Source organism: Dama dama, chromosome 1 (assembly GCF_033118175.1).
Source record: "Dama dama isolate Ldn47 chromosome 1, ASM3311817v1, whole genome shotgun sequence".
Taxonomy (NCBI): domain Eukaryota; kingdom Metazoa; phylum Chordata; class Mammalia; order Artiodactyla; family Cervidae; genus Dama; species Dama dama.
In genome coordinates, this window is record NC_083681.1 from 79,929,944 (window position 1) to 79,950,962 (window position 21,019).

Sequence of the window (21,019 nt, forward strand, 5' to 3'; positions counted from 1 at the left end):
ACAACACTAAAGAAATATGTCTCTTTAACTCTAAACTAAATTCAGTTTCTGTCACTCATGATCAACTTCAAACCTAACTCATCACTAGCAGGCTGTGTTAATTCAAACACGTGTCTTGACTCATATATGCTTCCATTTCCCTTTGTAAAATATGAGACTGCTTGTTTTGAAATTCAAAGTGTTATTTAGTGGTAAAACGAAGGTACCAATATTTTAACACAATGTCTGCTGTGCGATAAATATGATATCCATGCACCGTCATCATTAATATTGTTATTATTTTATTATCACTGTCTCAGATTTTCTCCAACAATTATGTGGTTTGCTGAAGGAAATCAGAGTGCCAGAGCCACATTCACCCTCTTGGGCTTCTCAGAATATCCCAATCTCCAGGTACCCTTGTTCCTGGTTTTCCTCACCGTCTATGCAGTCACCGTGGTGGGGAACCTGGGCATGATCGCCATCATCAGGATCAGTCCCAAACTCCACACCCCCATGTACTTTTTTCTCAGTCACTTGTCCTTTGTTGATTTCTGCTATTCCACCACAGTTACACCCAAACTCTTGGAGAATTTGGTTATGGAAGACAGAACCATCTCTTTCACGGGATGCATCATGCAGTTCTTCTCGGCTTGTATGTTTGCAGTGGCAGAGGTGTTCATGTTGGCAGTGATGGCCTATCACCAATTTGTGGCCATTTGTAAGCCTCTACTCTACCCAGTGGTCATGTCCCCAAAGCTCTGTGCATCGTTAGTGGCCAGTCCCTACACGTGGGGTGTAGTCTGCTCCCTGACACTCACCTGTTCTCTCCTGGCGTTATCCTTCTCTGGGTCTAGCATCATAAATAATTTCCTCTGTGAGCACTCTGTCATTGTCTCTGTCTCCTGCTCTGACCCCTTCATCAGCCAAGTGCTCTGTTTTGCCATCGCCATATTCAATGAGGTGGGCAGCCTGGCAATTATCCTCACTACTTATATTTCCATTTTTGCCACTATCAGAAAAATGCCCTCTGCTGGGGGGTGCCAAAAAGCCTTCTCTACTTGTGCCGCCCATCTGATCGCCATCACCATGTTCCATGGGACTATCCTGTTCCTTTATTGTGTACCCAGGTCCAAAAACTCATGGCTCATGGTCAAAGAAAGTTCTGTCTTTTATACAGTGGTAAGTCCCATGCTGAACCCTCTGATCTATAGCCTCAGGAACAAAGATGTAAAAGAGAGTGTCAGGAAATTACTGAATCACTTAATACAATTTGGTTGAAGATATGTATTTCCAAAAGAAATTTGATCTATTGCATACTGTTATTTAAATCTTCTTGTAGAGATGATGACTCAAATTATGTAGTCAACTCACTAGATCATAAATTTACAGTCATAAATTGTCTATTTGATCTCTTAGGTTCTGTTCAGTTCAATGTCAAATAAAATAGCTGTATATCATGTGTAAAATGATGTGTGTTGTGAGTGTATGCAAAGTGAAACTGTGAGTTGTTCAGTCATGTCTGACTCTTTGTCACCCCATGAACTGTAACCTGCCAGGTTCTTCTGTCCATGGAAGTCTCCAGGCAAGAATACTGGAGTGGGTAGCAATTGCCTTCTCCAGGGGATCTTCCTGACCCAGGGAATGAACCTGGGTTTCCTGCATTTCAGGGAGATTCTTCACCTTCTGAGCCAACATTGAAGCACTGTGGGTGAATAGTGTCTCCCAAATATCCATGTCACCCAAAACTCAGAATGTCACCATATTTGGAAATAAGATCTTTGCAGATGTAATTAAGGTAAGAGTCAAGATGAGCTTAAAGTGAACCCCAAATCCAATGAGAGTGTCCTTATAAGACAGAAAAAGATACACAGAGGCACACACGGAAGGAGGGTGTGTGACTTCTGCTTCTCTCTTTTTCCTCCTAAAGCATACACAATTCTTAAAAAAAAAAAAAAAAAGGGAGGTGGGAGGGGAGCTCGGGATGGGGAACACATGTAAATCCATGGCTGATTCATGTCAATGTATAGCAAAAACCACTACAATATTGTAAAGTAATTAGCCTCAAACTAATAAAAATAAATTAAAAAAAAAAAAAAACAAAAAAACCAAAACAACAACTCATTTTTAGGATTGTTGGTACATAACTGCTTCCTGGTTGTTGGTAAGCCTGTGCTTTACACAGCTGTTGTGCCCCAGAAACCGTGTTCCATCCTTCTGGCTGGTGCTACAGCTGAGCATAGACTGTTTCTTTTTTTTTTTTTTTATTAGTTGGAGGCTAATTCCCGATTCCTCTGGGTCTTCCCAGTGCACCAGGCCCGAGCACTTGTCTCATGCATCTCACCTGGGCTGGTGATCTGTTTCACCATAGATAATATACATGCTATTCTTTCAAAACATCCCACCCTCACCTTCTCCCACAGAGTTTAAAAGTCTGTTCTGTACTTCTGTGTCTCTTTTTCTGTTTTGCATATAGGGTTATCATTACCATCTTTTTAAATTCCATATATATGTGTTAGTATGCTGTAATGTTCTTTATCTTTCTGGCTTACTTCACTCTGTATAATGGGCTCCAGTTTCATCCATCTCATTAGAACTGATTCAAATGAATTCTTTTTAACAGCTGAGTAATATTCCATGGTGTATATGTACCACAGCTTCCTTATCCATTCGTCTGCTGATGGGCATCTAGGTTGCTTCCATGTCCTGGCTATTATAAACAGTGCTGCGATGAACATTGGGCTGCATGTTTCTCTTTCAGATCTGGTTTCCTCAGTGTGTATGCCCAGAAGTGGGATTGCTGGGTCATATGGCAGTTCTATTTCCAGTTTTTTAAGAAATCTCCACACTGTTCTCCATACCGGCTGTACTAGTTTGCATTCTCACCAACAGTGTAAGAGGGTTCCCTTTTCTCCACACCCTCTCCAGCATTTATTGCTTGTAGACTTTTGGATAGCAGCCATCCTGACTGGCGTGTAATGGTACCTCATTGTGGTTTTGATTTGCATTTCTCTGATAATGAGTGATGTTGAGCATCTTTTCATGTGTTTGTTAGCCATCTGTATGTCTTCTTTGGAGAAATGTCTGTTTAGTGCTTTTGCCCATCTTTTGATTGGGTCATTTATTTTTTCTGGAATTGAGCTGCAGGAGTTGCTTGTATATTTTTGAGATTAATCCTTTGTCTGTTGCTTCATTTGCTATTATTTTCTCCCAATCTGAGGGCTGTCTTTTCACCTTACTTATAGTTTCCTTTGTAGTGCAAAAGCTTTTAAGTTTCATTAGGTCCCATTTGTTTATTTTTGCTTTTATTTCCAATATTCTGGGCTGTGGGTCATAGAGGATCTTGCTGTGATTTATGTCGGAGAGTGTTTTGCCTATGTTCTCCTCTAGGAGTTTTATAGTTTCCGGTCTTACATTTAGATCTTTAATCCATTTTGAGTTTATTTTTGTGTATGGTGTTAGAAAGTGTTCTAGTTTCATTCTTTTACAAGTGGTTGACCAGTTTTCCCAGCACCACTTGTTAAAGAGGTTGTCTTTTTTACATTGTATGTCCCTGCCTCCTTTGTCAAGATAAGGTGTCCATAGATTCGTGGATTTATCTCTGGGCTTTCTATTCTGTTCCATTGATCTATATTTCTCTCTGTGCCAGTACCATACTGTCTTGATGACTGTGGCTTTGTAGTAGAGTCTGAAGTCAGTCAGGTTGATTCCTCCAGTTCCATTCTTCTTTCTCAAGATTACTTTGGCTATTCGAGGTTTTTTGTATTTCCATACAAATTGTGAAATTATTTGTTCAAGTTCTGTGAAAAATACTGTTGGTAGCTTGATAGGGATTGCTTTGAATCTATAGATTGCTTTGGGTAGAATAGCCATTTTGAAAATATTGGTTCTTCCAATCCGTGAATACGGTATGTTGCTCCATCTGTTTGTGTCCTCTTTGATTTCTTTCATCAGTGTTTGATAGTTTTTTATGTATAGGTCTTTTGTTTCTTTAGGTAGATATACTCCTAAGTATTCTATTCTTTTTGTTGCAATGGTGAATGGTATTGTTTCCTTAATATCTCTTTCTGTTTTTTCATTGTTAGTATATGGGAATGCAAGGGATTTCTGTGTGTTAATTTTATATCCTGCAACTTTACTATATTCATTGATTAGCTCTAGTAATTTTCTGGTAGAGTCTTTAGGGTTTTCTATGTAGAGGATCATGTCATCTGCAAACAGTGAGAGTTTCACTTCTTCTTTTCCTATCTGGATTCCTTTTACTTCTTTTTCTGCTCTGATTGCTGTGGCCAAAACTTCCAAAACTATGTTGAATAGTAGTGGTGAGAGTGGGCACCCTTGTCTTGTTCCTGATTTCAGGGGAAATGTTTTCAATTTTTCACCATTGAAGGTAATGCTTTCTGTGGGTTTGTCATATATAGTTTTTATTATGTTGAGGTATGTTCCTTCTATTCCTGCTTTCTGGAGAGTTTTAATCATAAATGGGTGTTGAATTTTGTCAAAGGCTTTCTCTGCATCTATTGAGATAATCATATGGTTTTTATCTTTCAATTTGTTAATAGGTGTATTACATTGATTGATTTGTGGATATTAAAGAATCCTTGCATTCCTGGGATAAAGCCCACTTGGTCATGATGTATGATTTTTTTAATATGTTGTTGGATTCTGTTTGCTAGAATTTTGTTAAGGATTTTTGCATCTATGTTCAACAGTGACATGGCCTGTAGTTTTCTTTTTTTGTGGCATCTTTGTCTGGTTTTGGAATTAGTGTGATGGCAGCCTCATAGAATGAGTTTGGAAGTTTACCTTCATCTGCAATTTTCTGGAAGAGTTTGAGTAAGATAGGTGTTAGCTCTTCTCTAAATTTTTGGTAGAATTGAGCTGTGAAGCCATCTGGTCCTGGGCTTTTGTTTGCTGGAAGATTTTTGATTACAGTTTCAATTTCCTTGCTTGTGATCGGTCTGTTAAGATCTTCTATTTCTTCCTGGTTCAGTTTTGGAAAGTTATACTTTTCTAAGAATTTGTCCATTTCATCCAAGTTGCCCATTTAATTGGTGTAGAGCTGCTGGTAGTAGTCTCATGATCCTTTGTATTTCAGTGTTGTCTGTTGTGATCTCTCCATTTTCATTTCTAATTTTGTTAATTTGGTTCTTCTCTCTTTGTTTCTTAATGAATCTTGCTAATGGTTTTTTAATTTTGTTTATTTTTTCAAAAAAACAGCTTTTAGCTTTGCTGATTTTTGCTATGGTCTCTTTAGTTTCTTTTGCATTTATTTCTGCCCTAATTTTTAAGATTTCTTCCCTTCTGCTGATCCTGGGGTTCTTCATTTCTCCCTTCTCTAATTGCTTTAGGTTTAGAGTTAGGTTATTTATTTGGCTTTTTTCTTGTTTCTTGATGTAAGCCTGTAACGCTATGAACCTTCCCCTTAGCACTGCTTTTACAGTGTCCCATAGGTTTTGGGTTGTTGTGTTTTCATTTTCATTCATTTCTATGCATATTTTGATTTCTTTTTTGATTTCTTCTGTGATTTGTTGGTTATTCAGAAGCCTGTTATTTAGCCTTCATATGTTTGAATTTTTAACAATTTTTTTCCTGTAATTGAGATTTTTTTTTTTTTTTTTACAGGTTGAAATCTTGATTTTATTTCAAAATGATAATCTGAGTCATGGTTCTGACCACTTCTGAAGGGCTCGTGAATTAGAGAAACAGTTCTGTGAAGGCTCCAGTCAGATCTAAATGATACCAATCAAACTTGTGATTGGCAGAGACAGCCTCTTTAATCATCAGGGATTTTAAAAGTCATCCACCCTGATTTCGGAGTATCATAAAAAGTAAAAATTACTTTTATTTTGTCATTTTTCCTTTGCAAATGTTTTTAGCAGCAAACAGGACTCTTGTTTTCCTTACTTCATTTTTACGATCATAGTAGTTATATGCCAATTTAAAATTAGAGAGGGAAAAAACTAAAAGCCCTTCAGTGGCACTGCTCATCCGTAGGAGGCTCACATAATAGGTGGTAATTCATGTTCATGTTATCAATTCTACAAATATCAATAAAATAAGGTTTGCAAATTGTAAATACAGCAGTAGCAGTTCACACGTTTGACACGCTTTCACACAAGGATTCAGTTGACAACAATAAATATAATTTCCCCTCTTCAAAACAAACAAAAAGGATTTATAAAGGAAAAAAAGGATTAATTTACTTGGAGTTTATCAGCCCACTATTTTTAGTGTGCTTTGAAATAATTAAAAAGCTTGAAATTATATTCAATGAATACTGGCCCATAGTTACATTTTTTTTTTTTTAAACCTGTCTTAAATACATACATCATGGCTTTCTATTGAAATCCTTAAATCTGTAGGGATCTGTAGTAGGTAAGACTGTATTAAACATTTTTTTCCTCATTAACAATTTCACTAAGTTAAAAAAAATCTGACATTTCCCTTAAATGTTAAGTTGAAGCCTGATCTATGCTGCTGTGTCCTGTAAAATGAACCTAATTTTCAAAGTGAATAGGGACGCCTGAGTGGCCATTTAGAATGCGGCATTTTCCTTCCCTCATGATTCCTGCTGGGTCCTCTTCGCTGAGGCTTTTCCCTGAGTCATATATTTACTGGAAAGGCTACCTGACTGGGGACTCAAAAATATACATGTTTTTTGTTTCTTTTGGTCTTCATGTAAAAGCACTGCCTGAACAAATGTGCCAGCTGGTCTCAAAGGGTTTTGTAAAGAAGGGGATCCAAGTACACAATCTGATTTAGACAGACCTGAAGAGACTTTAAACTGAGGGCATTCCTTTTTAATGTGCCCTTCTCGTCCACAAATAAAACAACGTTTTTCTCTTAAATCTTTGTCCTCCGGTCTCTTCTACTTCTCCACTGGTGGCCTGAGGATTTTCTCTCTCCCTGGCTCAGTGGCTGCCCTCACTGGCTTGGCTTTCTGAGGTGTGCACTGCATGGGTTTATCTTCTTTTGTTGACACCTCTCTCTCTGTGTACTTGTTTTGAATTTCTTTATCTTCTTTGCTTTTTTTGTCTCTGTTCTCAGGGTATCTTTGGTTCAGGGTATCTTCCTGATCTCGCTGTCACCTCACTTTTCTCCTCATAGGACAGTCCTTCATGAATTGTCCGATTTTCCCACAAATGCGGCAACATCTATCATTTGGGGCCAGCTCTCCTTCAGTTAGCACATCTGGATCAAAAAAGTACTCCATTTTTGAGGGGTAGTCCTTTGGAAATCCTTTGACTGGAATCCCAAATACTCTTCTCCCATTAATAAATGCTTTCATTATAAAATTTGTCATTTTCCTTGATAATCCGGCTCCAAGATTATGATTCAAATCAAACGGATCTTCAATAACAATGTATTTTGATGTCCACTGTTTCTTAAAAGTTGTAAGCAGACTTTTTCTCCTGATGCTAATTACATGTTCTTTAAAATCAAATTCCTCTGTGTAGAAACGAAGAAGTCCCAACCACAGCTGCCCAACAGATTCTGTATTTTTTCCATATTCTGGCCAATAGTTGGGCAGTTCATCTATTTGATCAAAAAAATAAATATTCCAGCCATCAACAAATATTTCAGGTTTCTTTTCACCTTTGTATATCTCCTGAAGGACAGGAATAACTGGTGGATTCCTCTGCTGAAGAAAATATAGCACCATGAGCGTATATGCGTATGACGATAAGCTGCCTCTAGAAGCATCACCAATATCGCACATCTTTGTAAATACTTTCATAGTATAGCACAAATATTTCACTCTGGGATCAATGGCTGAGTAAGCAGATAAGAGTCTTGTGTTATGAAGGGCCAATGTGTTATACAAACTGATGTCCACTTCGAGACCGCTTCTCAAATGGAAGAACTTCACAATCGGCACCTTTGCTGTTGTAATAGGCAAGATGTTTCTCAGTCCTGAATGCTTTTTGAGGACTCTTGCCAATTCTTCAATAGTTTTTACACAGTCTAACCCCTCAGCAGTTTCAAGTCCGTTAATTGTCATGCAGACATCAAGGTCACTCTGTTTGAACCCAAATCCATTTTTGGAGGAGCCAAACAAGCTTAATTTAGTTCCTGGAAACTCCTGCCTTATGAAATTTTCTAGGTTTTGCCGAATATGTTCACGTGCCTGATCTTCTAGAACAGTTGGAGAAAAATCCTTGTAACACTGAATGCAAACTTGATCTAAGATATTTGAAAATTTGGGTGTTAATGGAGGCAAAGGTTCCAGCTGGATTCTTTTGAAGTCTTCAGGACAGTCCTTCTTTAGATGACCCTCTCATTTGCATAAACTGCAAACCACTGTAGGAGACTTGCCTTTGGTGAAGGTGAGTTTACTAAATTCATAGAGGAAATCAGACTGGTCCACAGTTGAATTTTCCTCACACACACTTTCTTCTTTAAGGCTGATTTTATTAAGTTCCATTAGAAGATTTCCATCTACATGGTGTTTTCCACATTCTTTCAAGTCATCATACTTAGTAGATCCATCTAATTCCACATCCTCTTCAGACAGGGCATCCTCATCCCCTGATCCAGTGAAGGTGTTGTCTAATTTGTCTCCATTAGCAATGTCATCCTCATCTTCCCTTCGGGAAATGGAGAGCCTTGGTTCTTCGTCCTCCTCCTCATCCTCCTCTTCCTCATCAGAGTGAAGGATTCCTGATATCTGGCTCAGTCTTGAAGGGGTAAAGTGGCTTACAGCATCTCCGAGTTCACTGGTACCTTCTATGCTTTCTTCATCAATATCAGCCTTGGCATATGAAGTAGGAAATTCATCATACTCTTTAGCTATAGGATTTCTGAAGCCTTTTAGATCCAAATTGGCATCTTTCTCCTTATTTCCTGGGCTGCCACAGGTGACAAGCGTGCCACACTTGCTACTACTTAAAGCTTGATCATCAGCAGTCAAAGGATGCTTGCCTTCCTTTCCACTTTTTTCTTTCTTATTTTTACTTCCTGTTTCTTGATGATGTACTTCAATGTCCTTAGAGTCACTAGAACTGACTCTTGCCTTAATACAGTCAGAGTTTTCCAGGTGGACACTGATGTGTGAGTTTTCCATTTTCTCTGCTGATGGGCTTTCAAAGTTTTTAGCAGTCTCTTTAAGAGTAAGTGGCTGTGCCTTGCAGGTGTTTGCAGTTGAACTGGCAGCACCAGAACCTTGAGCCAAAACTGAGTTTTTGAGTTTATCACCTTTCGCTTGTACCTCTGGATCATGTTTTGCTATTTCTTTAGAACGTTCAGAAGTACAGCTGACAGTACTCAGAGGCTTTGGAAGGCTGGATTTCATAACTTTGTGTGGAAGAGCAAAATATTTACACGTTGTCCTTAAACAATGAAGTGTATATTCAAACACAGGTTGATTATTTAGGGTCCTTGCCACATTTCTTTTTACAGAGTAGGGATCTTCAATGGCAATGCGTTTTTTGGGCCAATCCTTTGATTCACGAGATATCGATTCTTTGACACTGATACTTATCACTAAATCAGCCAAATTAAATTCTAAAGCGTAGAATCGGAGCAATTCCACCCAGAGCTGCCCAACTGGTACTGAAGGCTGCTGTTTTGAATCAAATATTAATGATACCTGTCCCCTTTTAATGGCCATTTCCTTTGGTGCCTCCTCTTTTGTTGAGTCCACATCCCCTGCAACATTATCAGTGTATTCCCAGACCACAGAGTTGTTCTCAATTTCTTTAAGGTTGAAGTTTCCTAATTTGTTTAGTGAGAATCCTTCAATCCATGATCCTAGATAAACAGGCAGAAGAGGTTCTTTCCTCTGTTGAAGAAAGAAAACGGCCATCAGAGCAAACACATAAGGTGGCAAACCTCCTTCTTCAGGGCGATCTATACTGCAAAGCTTTGCCCAGTACCTAAATGCAATCACCAGAGGAACCAGCTTTGATTCTAGTTTTCCAAGGGCAGTTAAATGATTTGTTGTCAGACAAGCATTTTCATTTCCTGCACTCACTTTACAAAGAAGACCACTCTGCTTTTCTCTGCACACCACCACTGGCACTCGCGCATGGAAATCCGCATCAACATCAATAAAAGAGTCATTGTTCTTTAAACATTCTTGGACAAGTAAGAGAACATCTGGCTGAGACATAATGGCTGGAAATTGAATGTCAATGTTTATATCCGAATTTTTGAAACCAAATCTGCTACAGGATGACCCATATAATCTCAGAGAGCAATCTTAATGTTTTTCTTGTGCCTCTTCTCTTTGATATGCTTATGAGCAAATGCAATGGATTCAATTAAAACATCACAAAGTTTGCAGGTGTACTTTGCTGAAGGGTAGTTTCTTGGTCGCCTTTTCAGCCTGTCGATGCAGTCTCGTTTCAGCCACTCCTCAGCCTGCTGTAAGCCCAGCAGCTCCTTCATTGAAAGCACAGACTCATCGATCACAGGGCCTTCCAAGTCTCCATCCTGTTCATTTTCGTCATTTCTAGTTCTCCGTGGCTTCCGAGGTCTGGACCTCGGCTTCTTGTTTTCAGGGCTTCCCGCTTCCATTTCTGACATGGTGTCCAGGTTTGTCAGCTCTTTATGAAATAGTCGTCTTACAGTTCTGCAGCCTCTTCCATCCTGCCACCTATATCCATCGTCACTTTCCCGAAAAGAGTCTCTTCTTGGTCGGTTTATAACAGGGATTCTAGGTCCAGGTTTGTATTCTCTCCAACTGTCTGAATTACTGGCAAGTTCATCAGAGAGCCATCTCTTACTCTGATCTTTGTGGTTGTCATTGAGCCAAGTGGGTTGACTGTAAATTGGGTTCTTAAATGCATATGGATTGCTAGAAACAGCATACGGTCCTTTTCTGGGGGTATTCCCATAGTTCCCTGGTGTTACTTTTTTTTGGGGGAAGGCCTTTTTCCATTTTACTGCTATGGCCTTTAGCATAATCATCCATTATTAAATAATCTTGTTGAGGGTGACCCCTTCTGAAATCCTCATCATCTGTAGTCCCTCGCTCTTTAGGACACCTCACAAAATAAGGTTTTGTGGCATCTCCAATGGTCTTCGACTTCAGTTTTCTTTCTCTTCACCACCTCCGCCCCGGCCCCCCACCTCTTCCTTGTAATTGAGATCTAATCTTACTGCACTGTGGTCAGAAAAGATGCCTGGAATGATTTCAATTTTTTTGAATTTTCCAAGACCAGATTTATGGCCCAGGATGTGATCTATTCTGGAGAAGGTTCCGTGTGCACTTGAGAAAAAGGTGAAGTTGATTGTTTTGGGGTGAAATGTCCTATAGATATCAATTAGGTCTAGCTGGTCCATTGTGTCATTTAAGGTTTGTGTTTCCTTGTTAATTTTCTGTTTAGTTCATCTATCCATAGTTGTGAGTGGGGTATTAAAGTCTCCCACTATTATTGTGTTTCTGTTAATTTCCTCTTTCATACTCGTTGGCATTTGCCATACATATTGCGGTGCTCCTATGTTGGGTGCATATATATTTATAATTGTTGTATCTTCTTCTTTGATTTATCCTTTGATCATTATGTAGTGTCCTTCTTTGTCTCTTTTCACATCCTTTATTTGAAAGTCTATTTTATCTGATATGAGTATTGCGACTCCTGCTTTCTTTTGGTCTCCGTTTGCATGAAATATTTTTTTCCAGCCCTTCACTTTTAGTCTGTATGTGTCTCTTGTTTTGAGGTGGGTCTCTTGTAGACAGCATATATAGGGGTCTTGTTTTTGTATCCATTCAGCTAATCTTTGTCTTTTGGTTGGAGCATTCAACCCATTTACATTTAAGGTAATTATTGATAGGTGTGGTCCCGTTGCCATTTACTTTGTTGTTTTGGGTTCACGTTTATACAAGCTTTCTGCATTTCCTGTCTAGAGAAGATCCTTTAGCATTTGTTGAAGAGCTGGTTTGGTGGTGCTGAATTCTCTCAGCTTTTGCTTGTCTGTAAAGCTTTTGAATTCTCCTTCATATCTGAATGAGATCCTTACTGGGTACAGTAATCTAGGTTGTAGGTTATTCTCTTTCATTACTTTCAGTATGCCCTGCCATTCCCTTCTGGCCTGGAGGGTTTCTATTGATAGATCAGCTGTTATCCTTATGGGAATCCCTTTGTGTGTTATTTGTTGTTTCTCCCTTGCTGCTTTCAATATTTGTTCTTTGTGTTTGATCTTTGTTAATTTGATTAATATGTGTCTTGGGGTGTTTTGCATTGGGTTTATCCTGTTTGGGACTCTCTGGGTTTCTTGGACTTGGGTGGCTATTTCCTTCCCCATTTTAGGGAAGTTTTCAGCTATTATCTCCTCGAGTATTTTCTCATGGCCTTTCTTTTTGTCTTCTTCTTCTGGGACTCCTATGATTCGAATGTTGGGGCGTTTCACATTGTCCCAGAGGTCCCTGAGGTTGTCCTCATTTCTTTTGATCCTTTTTTCTTTTTTCCTCTCTGCTTCATTTATTTCCACCATTTAATCTTCTACCTCACTTATCCTATCTTCTGTCTCCGTTATTCTACTCTTGGTTCCCTCCATAGTGTTTTTGATCTCATTCATTACATTATTCATTTTTAATTGACTCTTTTTTTATTTCTTCTAGGTCTTTATTAAACATTTCTTGCATCTTTTCAATCTTTGTCTCCAGGCTATTTATCTGTAACTCCATTTTGTTTTCAAGATTTTGGATCATTTTTATTATCATTATTCTAAATTCTTTTTCAGGTAGATTCCCTATCTCCTCCTCTTTTGTTTGACTTGGTGGGCATTTTTCATGTTCCTTTACCTGTTGGGTATTTCTCTGCCTTTTCATCTTGTTTAGATTGCTGTGTCTGGAGTGGGCTTTCTGTATTCTGGAGGTCTGTGGTTCCTTTTTATTGTGGAGGTTTTACCCAGTGGGTGGGGTTAGACGATTGGCTTGTCAAGGTTTCCTGGTTAGGGAAGCTTGCATCGGTGTTCTCTTGCATGGAACTTGATTTCTTCTCTCTGGAGAGCAATGGAGTGCCCAGTAATGAGTTTTGAGATGGATCTATGTGTTAGGTGTGACCTTGGGCAGCCTGTATGTTGACGTTCAGGGCTATGTTCCTGCATTGCTGGAGAATTTATGTGGTATGTCTTGCTCTAAAACTTATTGGCTCTTGGGTGGTGGTTGGTTTCAGTGTAGGTATGGAAGCTTTTGGATGGTCACTTATTACTTAAAGTTCCATGTAGTCAGGAGTTTTCTGGTGTTCTCAGGTTTGGGGCTTAAGTCTCCTGCCTCTGGATTTCAGTTTTTTTCTTCCTGTAGTCTCAGGACTTCTCCAACTATACAGCACTGATAATAAAACTTCTAGGTTAATGGTGAAAAGATTCTCCCCCGTTGGGGAAACCCAGAGAGGTTCACAGAGTTACATGAAGAAGAGGAGAGGGAGGAGATAGAGATGAGCAGGAGGAGAAAAAGGGGGACTCAAGAGGAGAGAGACAGATCTATGCAGTTGTCTGTTCCCAGAGTGTTCTCCGTAGCCCAGACACCCACAAAGATTCACAGAATTGGATTGGGAAGAGAAGGGGAAAGGAGGAAATAGAGGTGTTCTGAGGTAGAAAACAGAGAGTCAAGATTGGGAGAGAGTAATCAACACACTCCTGAATAAAAATGGGAACTGAATATTGGATTCTTAAATGTCCACAATTTATATCACATACTGAAAAACAAAAATTAAAAATCTAGAGTAGAGGTTAGACTCTTAAAAATACTATATTAAAAACAAAAACCAAAACATACAAAAAAATTTTAGAAATATATATGAAGTTCGATTTAAAAATAGGGCTTCTCTTTTTTTGTGTGTGTGTGAGGTTATAGTGTATTGAAAATGAAAATTAAGGAGTAGTAGAGGAGTAATAGTGGAATTTAAAAAGAAATAAGAGAAAAAGAAAAATAGAAAATAGAAGACAAAAAGGGAAAAAAAGAAGAAAAAAGGAAAAAAAGAAAAAAAAAATTCCCTAATTAAAAAAATTGTAAAAATCTATGAAAATGAAAGTTAAGGAGTAATGGGTGAGTAATAGGGAATTTTAAAAGAAAATAAAAGAAAAAAGAAAAAATAAATTTTTTTCTTACTTTAAAAAAAAAAAAAGTAACAATATATCTAGGAATTTCTCTGGAGCTGTTGTGGTCAGTGTGGGTTCGGCTCAGTTTCAGATAGCTCCTCGTTCCAGCTTACACTCCTCAATATCTACAGCCCCCTTCCAGTGTAGTTGGTGTTTTCTACAGGGATTTTAATCTGTTGCACTGGTCCCTTCTGAAGCAGTTCCCTTTATTTGGCTTCTGTTTGCTGGTCTCTTCAGTGCCTAATTTCCGCCCTGACACAGGCGGGTGGAGGTGGACTCTTATTCAGGTTGCTAGTTCCATCACGCTGCGGGGAGGGGCTGGCACTGCTTTCCCCGTCTACGCTGCTCAGGCTCCCGGCTGTTCTATATGGAGCGTGCCCTGCGCTGTGGGCGGTTCCAGCCCTTGGGTGTTCCACAAAAGCGCGGAATAAAAAGCTGCGCCTGCGTTTTGTGCCTATGCCTACCGAGTGGCTCAGGCAGCCAGGAGCTTGGCGGGCGCACTCTCCCCGGGTCTGGTGTGCCTTCTCCCCTCCGCATCCCCAGCCCCAGTCCCCGCCCGCGCCAGTGGGGTGCCTGGACCCTGTGTCTCGCCGTGACCCTCCCGGCAGATGTCGACCACCCAGAATCTCAGGAGGTCTTTGATTAGAAACTGGAGGCCTGTTTGCAGTGCAGTAGGGAATGTGGTCCTTGGGGCCGAGCCTGCCCCTTTCTTCTCCCCCCTGCCTCCGGTGGGGCTGGGCCGGTCTGCAGCATGCGAGCTCTTCTCTGGACTTGCTCGGTCCCTTTGTTCTGCGAACGGCCGGCAGTGTGTTCGGGCCAGTTCATTTTCTCTCTCTCTTTTGCTATCCCACAGTTTAAGTTGGTAACTCACAAAAGATCCCTCCGATTGTCCTCAGGGCACTCAGGCCCGGTCCTTACCCTAAGCAATGCTGCCCGCTCCTCTCCGTTCTGCCCCCACTTGCTGGTGGCGGATGCGGGTGTCTGGGGTACTTTTCTCCTGGGAGTTGCTTTTAGGCTCATAATCTGTAGGTTTTATTTATTGTTCCCCTCCCAATCAGGTTGCCCTCTGAGATTCAAAAACTTCCCCCAGACCCGCCAGTGCGAGGGTTTCCTGGTGTCTGGAAACTTTCTCTATTAAGACTCCATTCCTGGGACGGATCTCTGTCCTTAGCTCTTTGGTCTCTCTTTTTATCTTTTATATTTTGTCCTACCTCCTTTCGAAGACAATGGGCTGCTTTTCTGGGCACCTGATGACCTCAGCTAGCGATCAGAAGTTGTTTTGTGAAGTTTGCTCAGCATTCAGTTATTCTTTTGATGAATTTGTAGGAGAGAAAGTGGTCTCCCCGTCCTATTCCTCTGCCATCTTGGCTCCTCCAATCTAGACTGTTTCTTAAACTCATCCTTTCAGTTGTATTGCCTACTGTGAGTCCATCATAGTTAACATATTTTGTATGAATATTCTGCTGCCCTTTTGGATCTTGTTTTACTTTAGCCAATTCAATGAACCAAGTAAGTTCATAGTCATCATTTACTAGCTTTCACTTCTGTCACTATTTTAAAGATACTTTCTACCTGTGGGCATCACAGAGTCCTGTCTCCCTGTGTCTCCCACATATCATCATCCTTTCTCTCTATAGCACGTGCATGCTGTGTGCTAAGTCATTTCACTCGTGTCTGACTCTTTTGAGACCCTGGACTTTAGCCCGCCAGGATCCTCTGCCCATGGGATTCTCCAGGAAAGAATATTGGAGTTGGTTGCCATGCCTTCCCCAAGGGGATCTTTCAGACGCAGGGACTGAGCCAGAACCGCTTATGTCTCCTGCAGGTACCTTATCACTAGGGCCACCTGGAAGCCCTCTATAGCATGCTCAGTTCCAAATGCTCATAAGTGATTGTTCAAATACAGTCTGTTTCATACCGTGCCAATCCTCACACTGAACTCAGTGACATACACTATACATACTGACATCCTCGCTGACATAATAGCTTGAAATATAAAAACATGAAACACCTTGTAAGGAAGTTAATAGACTGCAAAATATTTTAGCGCTCAATCCACTGTTAATAAATATATTTCTATTAAATCATGTATGTGCCTGTTCAAATACCACCTTACAAGAAGATTCTTTTCTGAAAACCTAATATAATGAGATAATCACTCTTTATCCCCTTAACAATATTTTTTTTCTTAGAAACATGATATGTTTAATACATGCAATAATTTATTTGTCTCATTAGCTTCTCCCTGTATACACTCCAAGAGAGTAGAAGTTTCTGGTATTACTATTGTATCTTATATCTCTAATGCCTAGCAAATTACCTAGAAAACACATTTGGCCTTCAATGAATACTTGCTGGATGAGTGAAAGATGAAAATAAATGAAAATTTCTGACTAAATTCATAATATTTAGTACTGTGCTCACCTAGGTAAGAGACCTTACCTGGTGGCTCAGATGGTAAAGAATCCCTCTGCAATGCAGGAGACCCAGGTTTGATTCCTGGGTCAGGAAGATGCCCTGGAGAAGGAATGGCAACCCACTCCAGTATTCTTGTCTGGAGAATCCCACGGACAGATCAGCCCAGCTACAGTCCATGGGGTCACAAAGAGATGGACACGACTAGGTGGCTAACTCTTCACCTGGATAAGACTTTAGATGATGTCTCCTTAATGAATATAGTTGTCACATGAGATTTTAAAAAGCTAAAATGACATAAGTAATGCACTTAAAGACTTATATGAGTGCTCCTATTACTGAGTACTGTACATTGGAATATTTTTCTTTGTTTAATTTTAAGTCTTTAGCTGTAGCTGCATATTCTATAAACATTTGACTCTCTTGCAGTTTTCAGAATCACAGAAATGACACTTCCATTATCAGAAGGGTCTCTCACAAATAGTCCTTGAATGTAGTTTATTAACACTGGTCATGTTCAATTTAGAGATCCTGCCCTTTCTAAGCTAATACAGATTTCAGAAAATCTAAAGAGTTTATTCAAAATTCTCCAAGCCAGGCTTCAACAATACGTGAACCGTGAGCTTCCAGATATTCGAGCTCGTTTTAAAAAAGGCAGAGGAACCAGAGATCAAATTGTCAACATCCATTGGATCATCAAAAAAGCAAGAGAGTTCCAGAAAAACATCTATTTTTGCTTTATTTACTATGCCAAAGCATTTGACTGTGTGGATCACAATAAATTGTGGAAAATTCTGAAGGATATGGGAATACCAGACCACCTGAACTGCCTCTTGAGAAACCTGTGTGCAGGTCAGGAAGCAACAGTTAGAACTGGACATGGAACAACAGACTGGTTCCAAATAGGACAAGGAGCATGTCAAGGCTGTATATTGTCACCCTGCTTATTTAACTTATATGCAGAGTACATCAGGAGATACGTGGACTGGAGGAATCACAAGCTGGAATCAAGGTTGCCTGGAGAAATATCAATAACTTCAGATATGTAGATGATACCACCCTTATGAGAGAAAGTGAAGAACTAAAGAGCCTCCTGATGAAAGTGAAAGAGGAGAGTGAAAAAGTTGGCTTAAAGCTCAACATTCAGAAAACTAAGATCATGTCATCTGGTCCCATTACTTCGTGGAAATAGAAGGGGAAACAATGGCAACAGTGGCTGACTTTATTTTATTTTATTTTTTTGGCTCCAAAGTCACTGTAGATGGTGATTGATCAGAAGCCCCTTACTCCTTGGAAGGAAAGTTTTGACCAACCTAGGCAGCATATTAAAAAGCAGAGACATTACTTTGTCAACAAGGGTCCATCTAGTCAAGACTATGGTTTTTCTAGTGGTCATGTATGGATGTTAGAGTTGGACTATAAAGAAATCTGCTGCTGCAGCTGCTGTAAGTCACTTCAGTCATGTCCGTCTCTGTGTGACCTGATAGATGGCAGCCCACCAGGCTCCCCCGTCCCTGGGATTCTCCAGGCAAGAACACTGGAGTGGGTTGCCATTTCCTTCTCCAGTGCATAAAAGTGAAAAGTGAAAGTGAAGTCACTCAGTCGTGTCCGACTCTTAGCCACCCCATGGACTGCAGCCTACCAGGCTCCTCCGTCCACGGGATTTTCCAGACAAGAGTACTGGAGTGGGTTGCCATTGCCTTCTCCTAAAGAAAGCTGAGCACCGAAGAATTGATGTCTTTGAATTGTGGTGTTGGAGAAGACTCTTGAGAGTTCCTTGGACTGCAAGGAGATCCAACCAGTCCATCCTAAAGGAGATCAGTCCTGGGCTCATTGGAAGGACTGATGTTGAAGCTGAGACTCCAATACTTTGGCCATCTGATAAGAAGAGCTGACTGATTTGAAAAGACCCTGATGCTGGGAAAGGTTGAGGGCAGGAGAAGAAGGGGATGACAGAGGATGAGATGGCATCACCAATTCAATGGACATGAGTTTGGGTGACCTCCAGGAATTGGTGATAGACAGGGAGGCCTGGTGTGCTGTGATTCATGGGGTTGCAAATAGTTGGACACTACTGAGTGACTGAACTGAACTGAATTAAGATTTTTCCAAAATACATGATGCAACTTTGTTTACTAGAGGTGAACACTTTTATTTTAGTGAAAAGAAAACAAACAAACAAACAAACAAAAAAACCCTGAGAACAAGTAAAATATATCTAAGAAAGTCATACTGCAAAATATTAGTACCTGTGACTAAACTCGTGATGTGTTCTTCGGTGTGGTTCTCTCTTCCGGCACATTCAGTGTTGTTTCTGGAATAATTTAAGGTATATTTCTATGTCTGTTTCTGAGCTCTGGATTTTTCAATTATTTTGTTCTCAGAAATATGTGACAAATATGCTAGTGGTAAAGAATCCACCTGCCAATACAGAAGGCACAAGAGATGTGGGAAAGAACCCTGGGTGGGAAAGATCCCCTGGAGGAGGAAATGGCAACCACTCCAGTATTCTTGCCTGAAAAATTCCATGGATAGAGGAGCCTGGTGGGTTACAGTCCATGGGGTCACAAAGAGTTGGACACGACTGAGCGACCGAGCACAACACGGTTTCATATGCAGGATTATCCAGACAGAAATATAGATTTTTCCTATTATTCTTTTGCCCCTATCTCTTCAGAGTTCAGTCCTATACTTAATTAAAATTTCCCACTCACCCAACATTTATCACATATGCTTAGCCAACTCCAATAAAGGTGCACTGTTTTAACTCCACAATAGTGCAAACACAGAGATGCACAATACACACATATGCACATCCATTAAATTTATTGTGGCAATTAAAAATTCTATATAAAGATGGGAAAACCCAACTTGACTCACACTGCTCAGAGAGGCCCATGTATTCTTGTATAAACTCGGATTTTAAACATAAAATGACCTTAATCAACACAGTTACATGTAAATTTTTCTGAACAGAAGCATTATATTCCTTTCCTCTGATGTGTATTCATTCATTTCACTCATCTACTGGTTTACATGCAGTTATTCATACTCATTTGCTATTTTCAATGTCAATTTAGTGGAAAGAAGCACTGTTTATACACAAAAATGTATATTCAATTACTTATATCATAAACTCTAAAATGAATGATTGTATGCTTACATAATTTCTCATGTCCAGGGTCTCTTTATGGAAATCCTTAGAAGTGGACTTGAGGGACAACAAGAAAACATTTTGGACTTGTTATATACTATCTACTTTACTAGTATAAAATACCACATATCTAGTATGTTATCTAATTAATTGTAGAGGATGTTAAGCAAGATGTGTCAGGCATATACTAGATTATGCTTGAAAGACTTCAGGTACTTTCCTATTTATTCAGAAACCTCATCTGGCAATTTGGGGATGCACAGGATTTCTTTACGTTAGTTTGCTTTCATTGTCTCTTTCTTCTGCTTGCTGGTTTGCTGTCTTCCTCCACTGCTTTCCATAAAGATAGAATGCTCATCAGACTAAAGCCACCAGAATTGGAACATTTCTAAATTTGAAAAAAGGGATTCCTACTGATGAATTTTTACGGATTCTATATTTCGTTTGTGTGATGATCCCAAAACTAAGATACCAAAGTTCTTTCTTGTGGGGGATATTCTCAAGGCAAAGCTCAAACCATGTAACTAATTGCAATCACTGTGCACTAATTAAATTCAAGAAACAAGCATTTCTGGTACTCAAGTTGTTTAACACCACTGTTGACTTCTCTGGTACACATTGTGAGGATATAACGTTTTCCTTGTTCTTGTCTTCTGATTCCTTTCAAATTAGTTATTCTGTCAGGTTTTTCTGAGTCTTCAGGGATACAAAAGTCCCTCCAGTTACATTTTGTTTAACCAAGACATAATTTTAGCTTCTTAAACAAGGCTTCTCCTTCAGATCATGTAGACTATCTTCCCTTCAATGATTTAAAACTGAGTTTTTGAAGCTAGACTATTATTACAAATTATGTAATCTAGTTTAGCTCTCAATGAATTTCTGGTCTCATTAAGAATGTGTTCTTTAATAACTAGAAAAACATGTTTTTAGGAGAAATTCTAGGCAACAGATTTAAGCAAGCAACAATAATTCTATATTTATGGATTTCTAGGTACCTCGGATGTCTTCTGTGGTAGTTAAGGCAATAAAGAATACCTGTGCAATGCAGGAGACTGGAGTTTGATCCCTGGGTTGGAAAAACCTCCTGGAGAAGGGAATGGCTACCCACTCCAGTATTCTTGCCTGGAGAATTCCATGGATAGTGGAGCCTGGTGAGTTACAGTCCGTAGGGATGCAAAGAATCGGACACAACTGAGTGACTAACACACCACCAGCTGGTAACACTGAAACAATAGTACTGAAGCAAGTATCCACCCAAATGGTCACATTCTGAGAATAGTCATCTGTCCCTAAAATATTCAATATTGTGACACAGATTTTAGTTCATTGCATTTTCCCCCAAGCACACTAAGTTTCCTTGCTGCTGTAGGAAAGATTAGAAGGGCCTGTAGGTGAATAAAGGCATTAATCAACATGAAGGGA

General features: G+C 39.7%; 1 protein-coding gene and 1 pseudogene across 1 annotated transcript; one reads left to right on the forward strand and one right to left on the reverse strand.

The window, feature by feature from the left end:
- Positions 1-315: 315 nt before the first annotated feature.
- On the forward strand, positions 316-1,260 carry LOC133071712 (olfactory receptor 5D13-like). The gene has a single exon (XM_061164427.1). It carries the CDS (start codon positions 316-318, stop codon positions 1,258-1,260), a length of 945 nt encoding a protein of 314 aa, XP_061020410.1.
- Positions 1,261-5,942: 4,682 nt separating this feature from the next.
- Positions 5,943-10,987, reverse strand: LOC133063887 (terminal uridylyltransferase 7-like; annotated as a pseudogene).
- Between the last annotated feature and the right edge of the window lie 10,032 nt (positions 10,988-21,019).

What these genes read in the sequence shown, in the direction of transcription:
- LOC133071712 (XM_061164427.1), top strand. Translation starts at nt 316, where the DNA reads ATGTGGTTTGCTGAAGGAAATCAGAGTGCCAGAGCCACATTCACCCTC.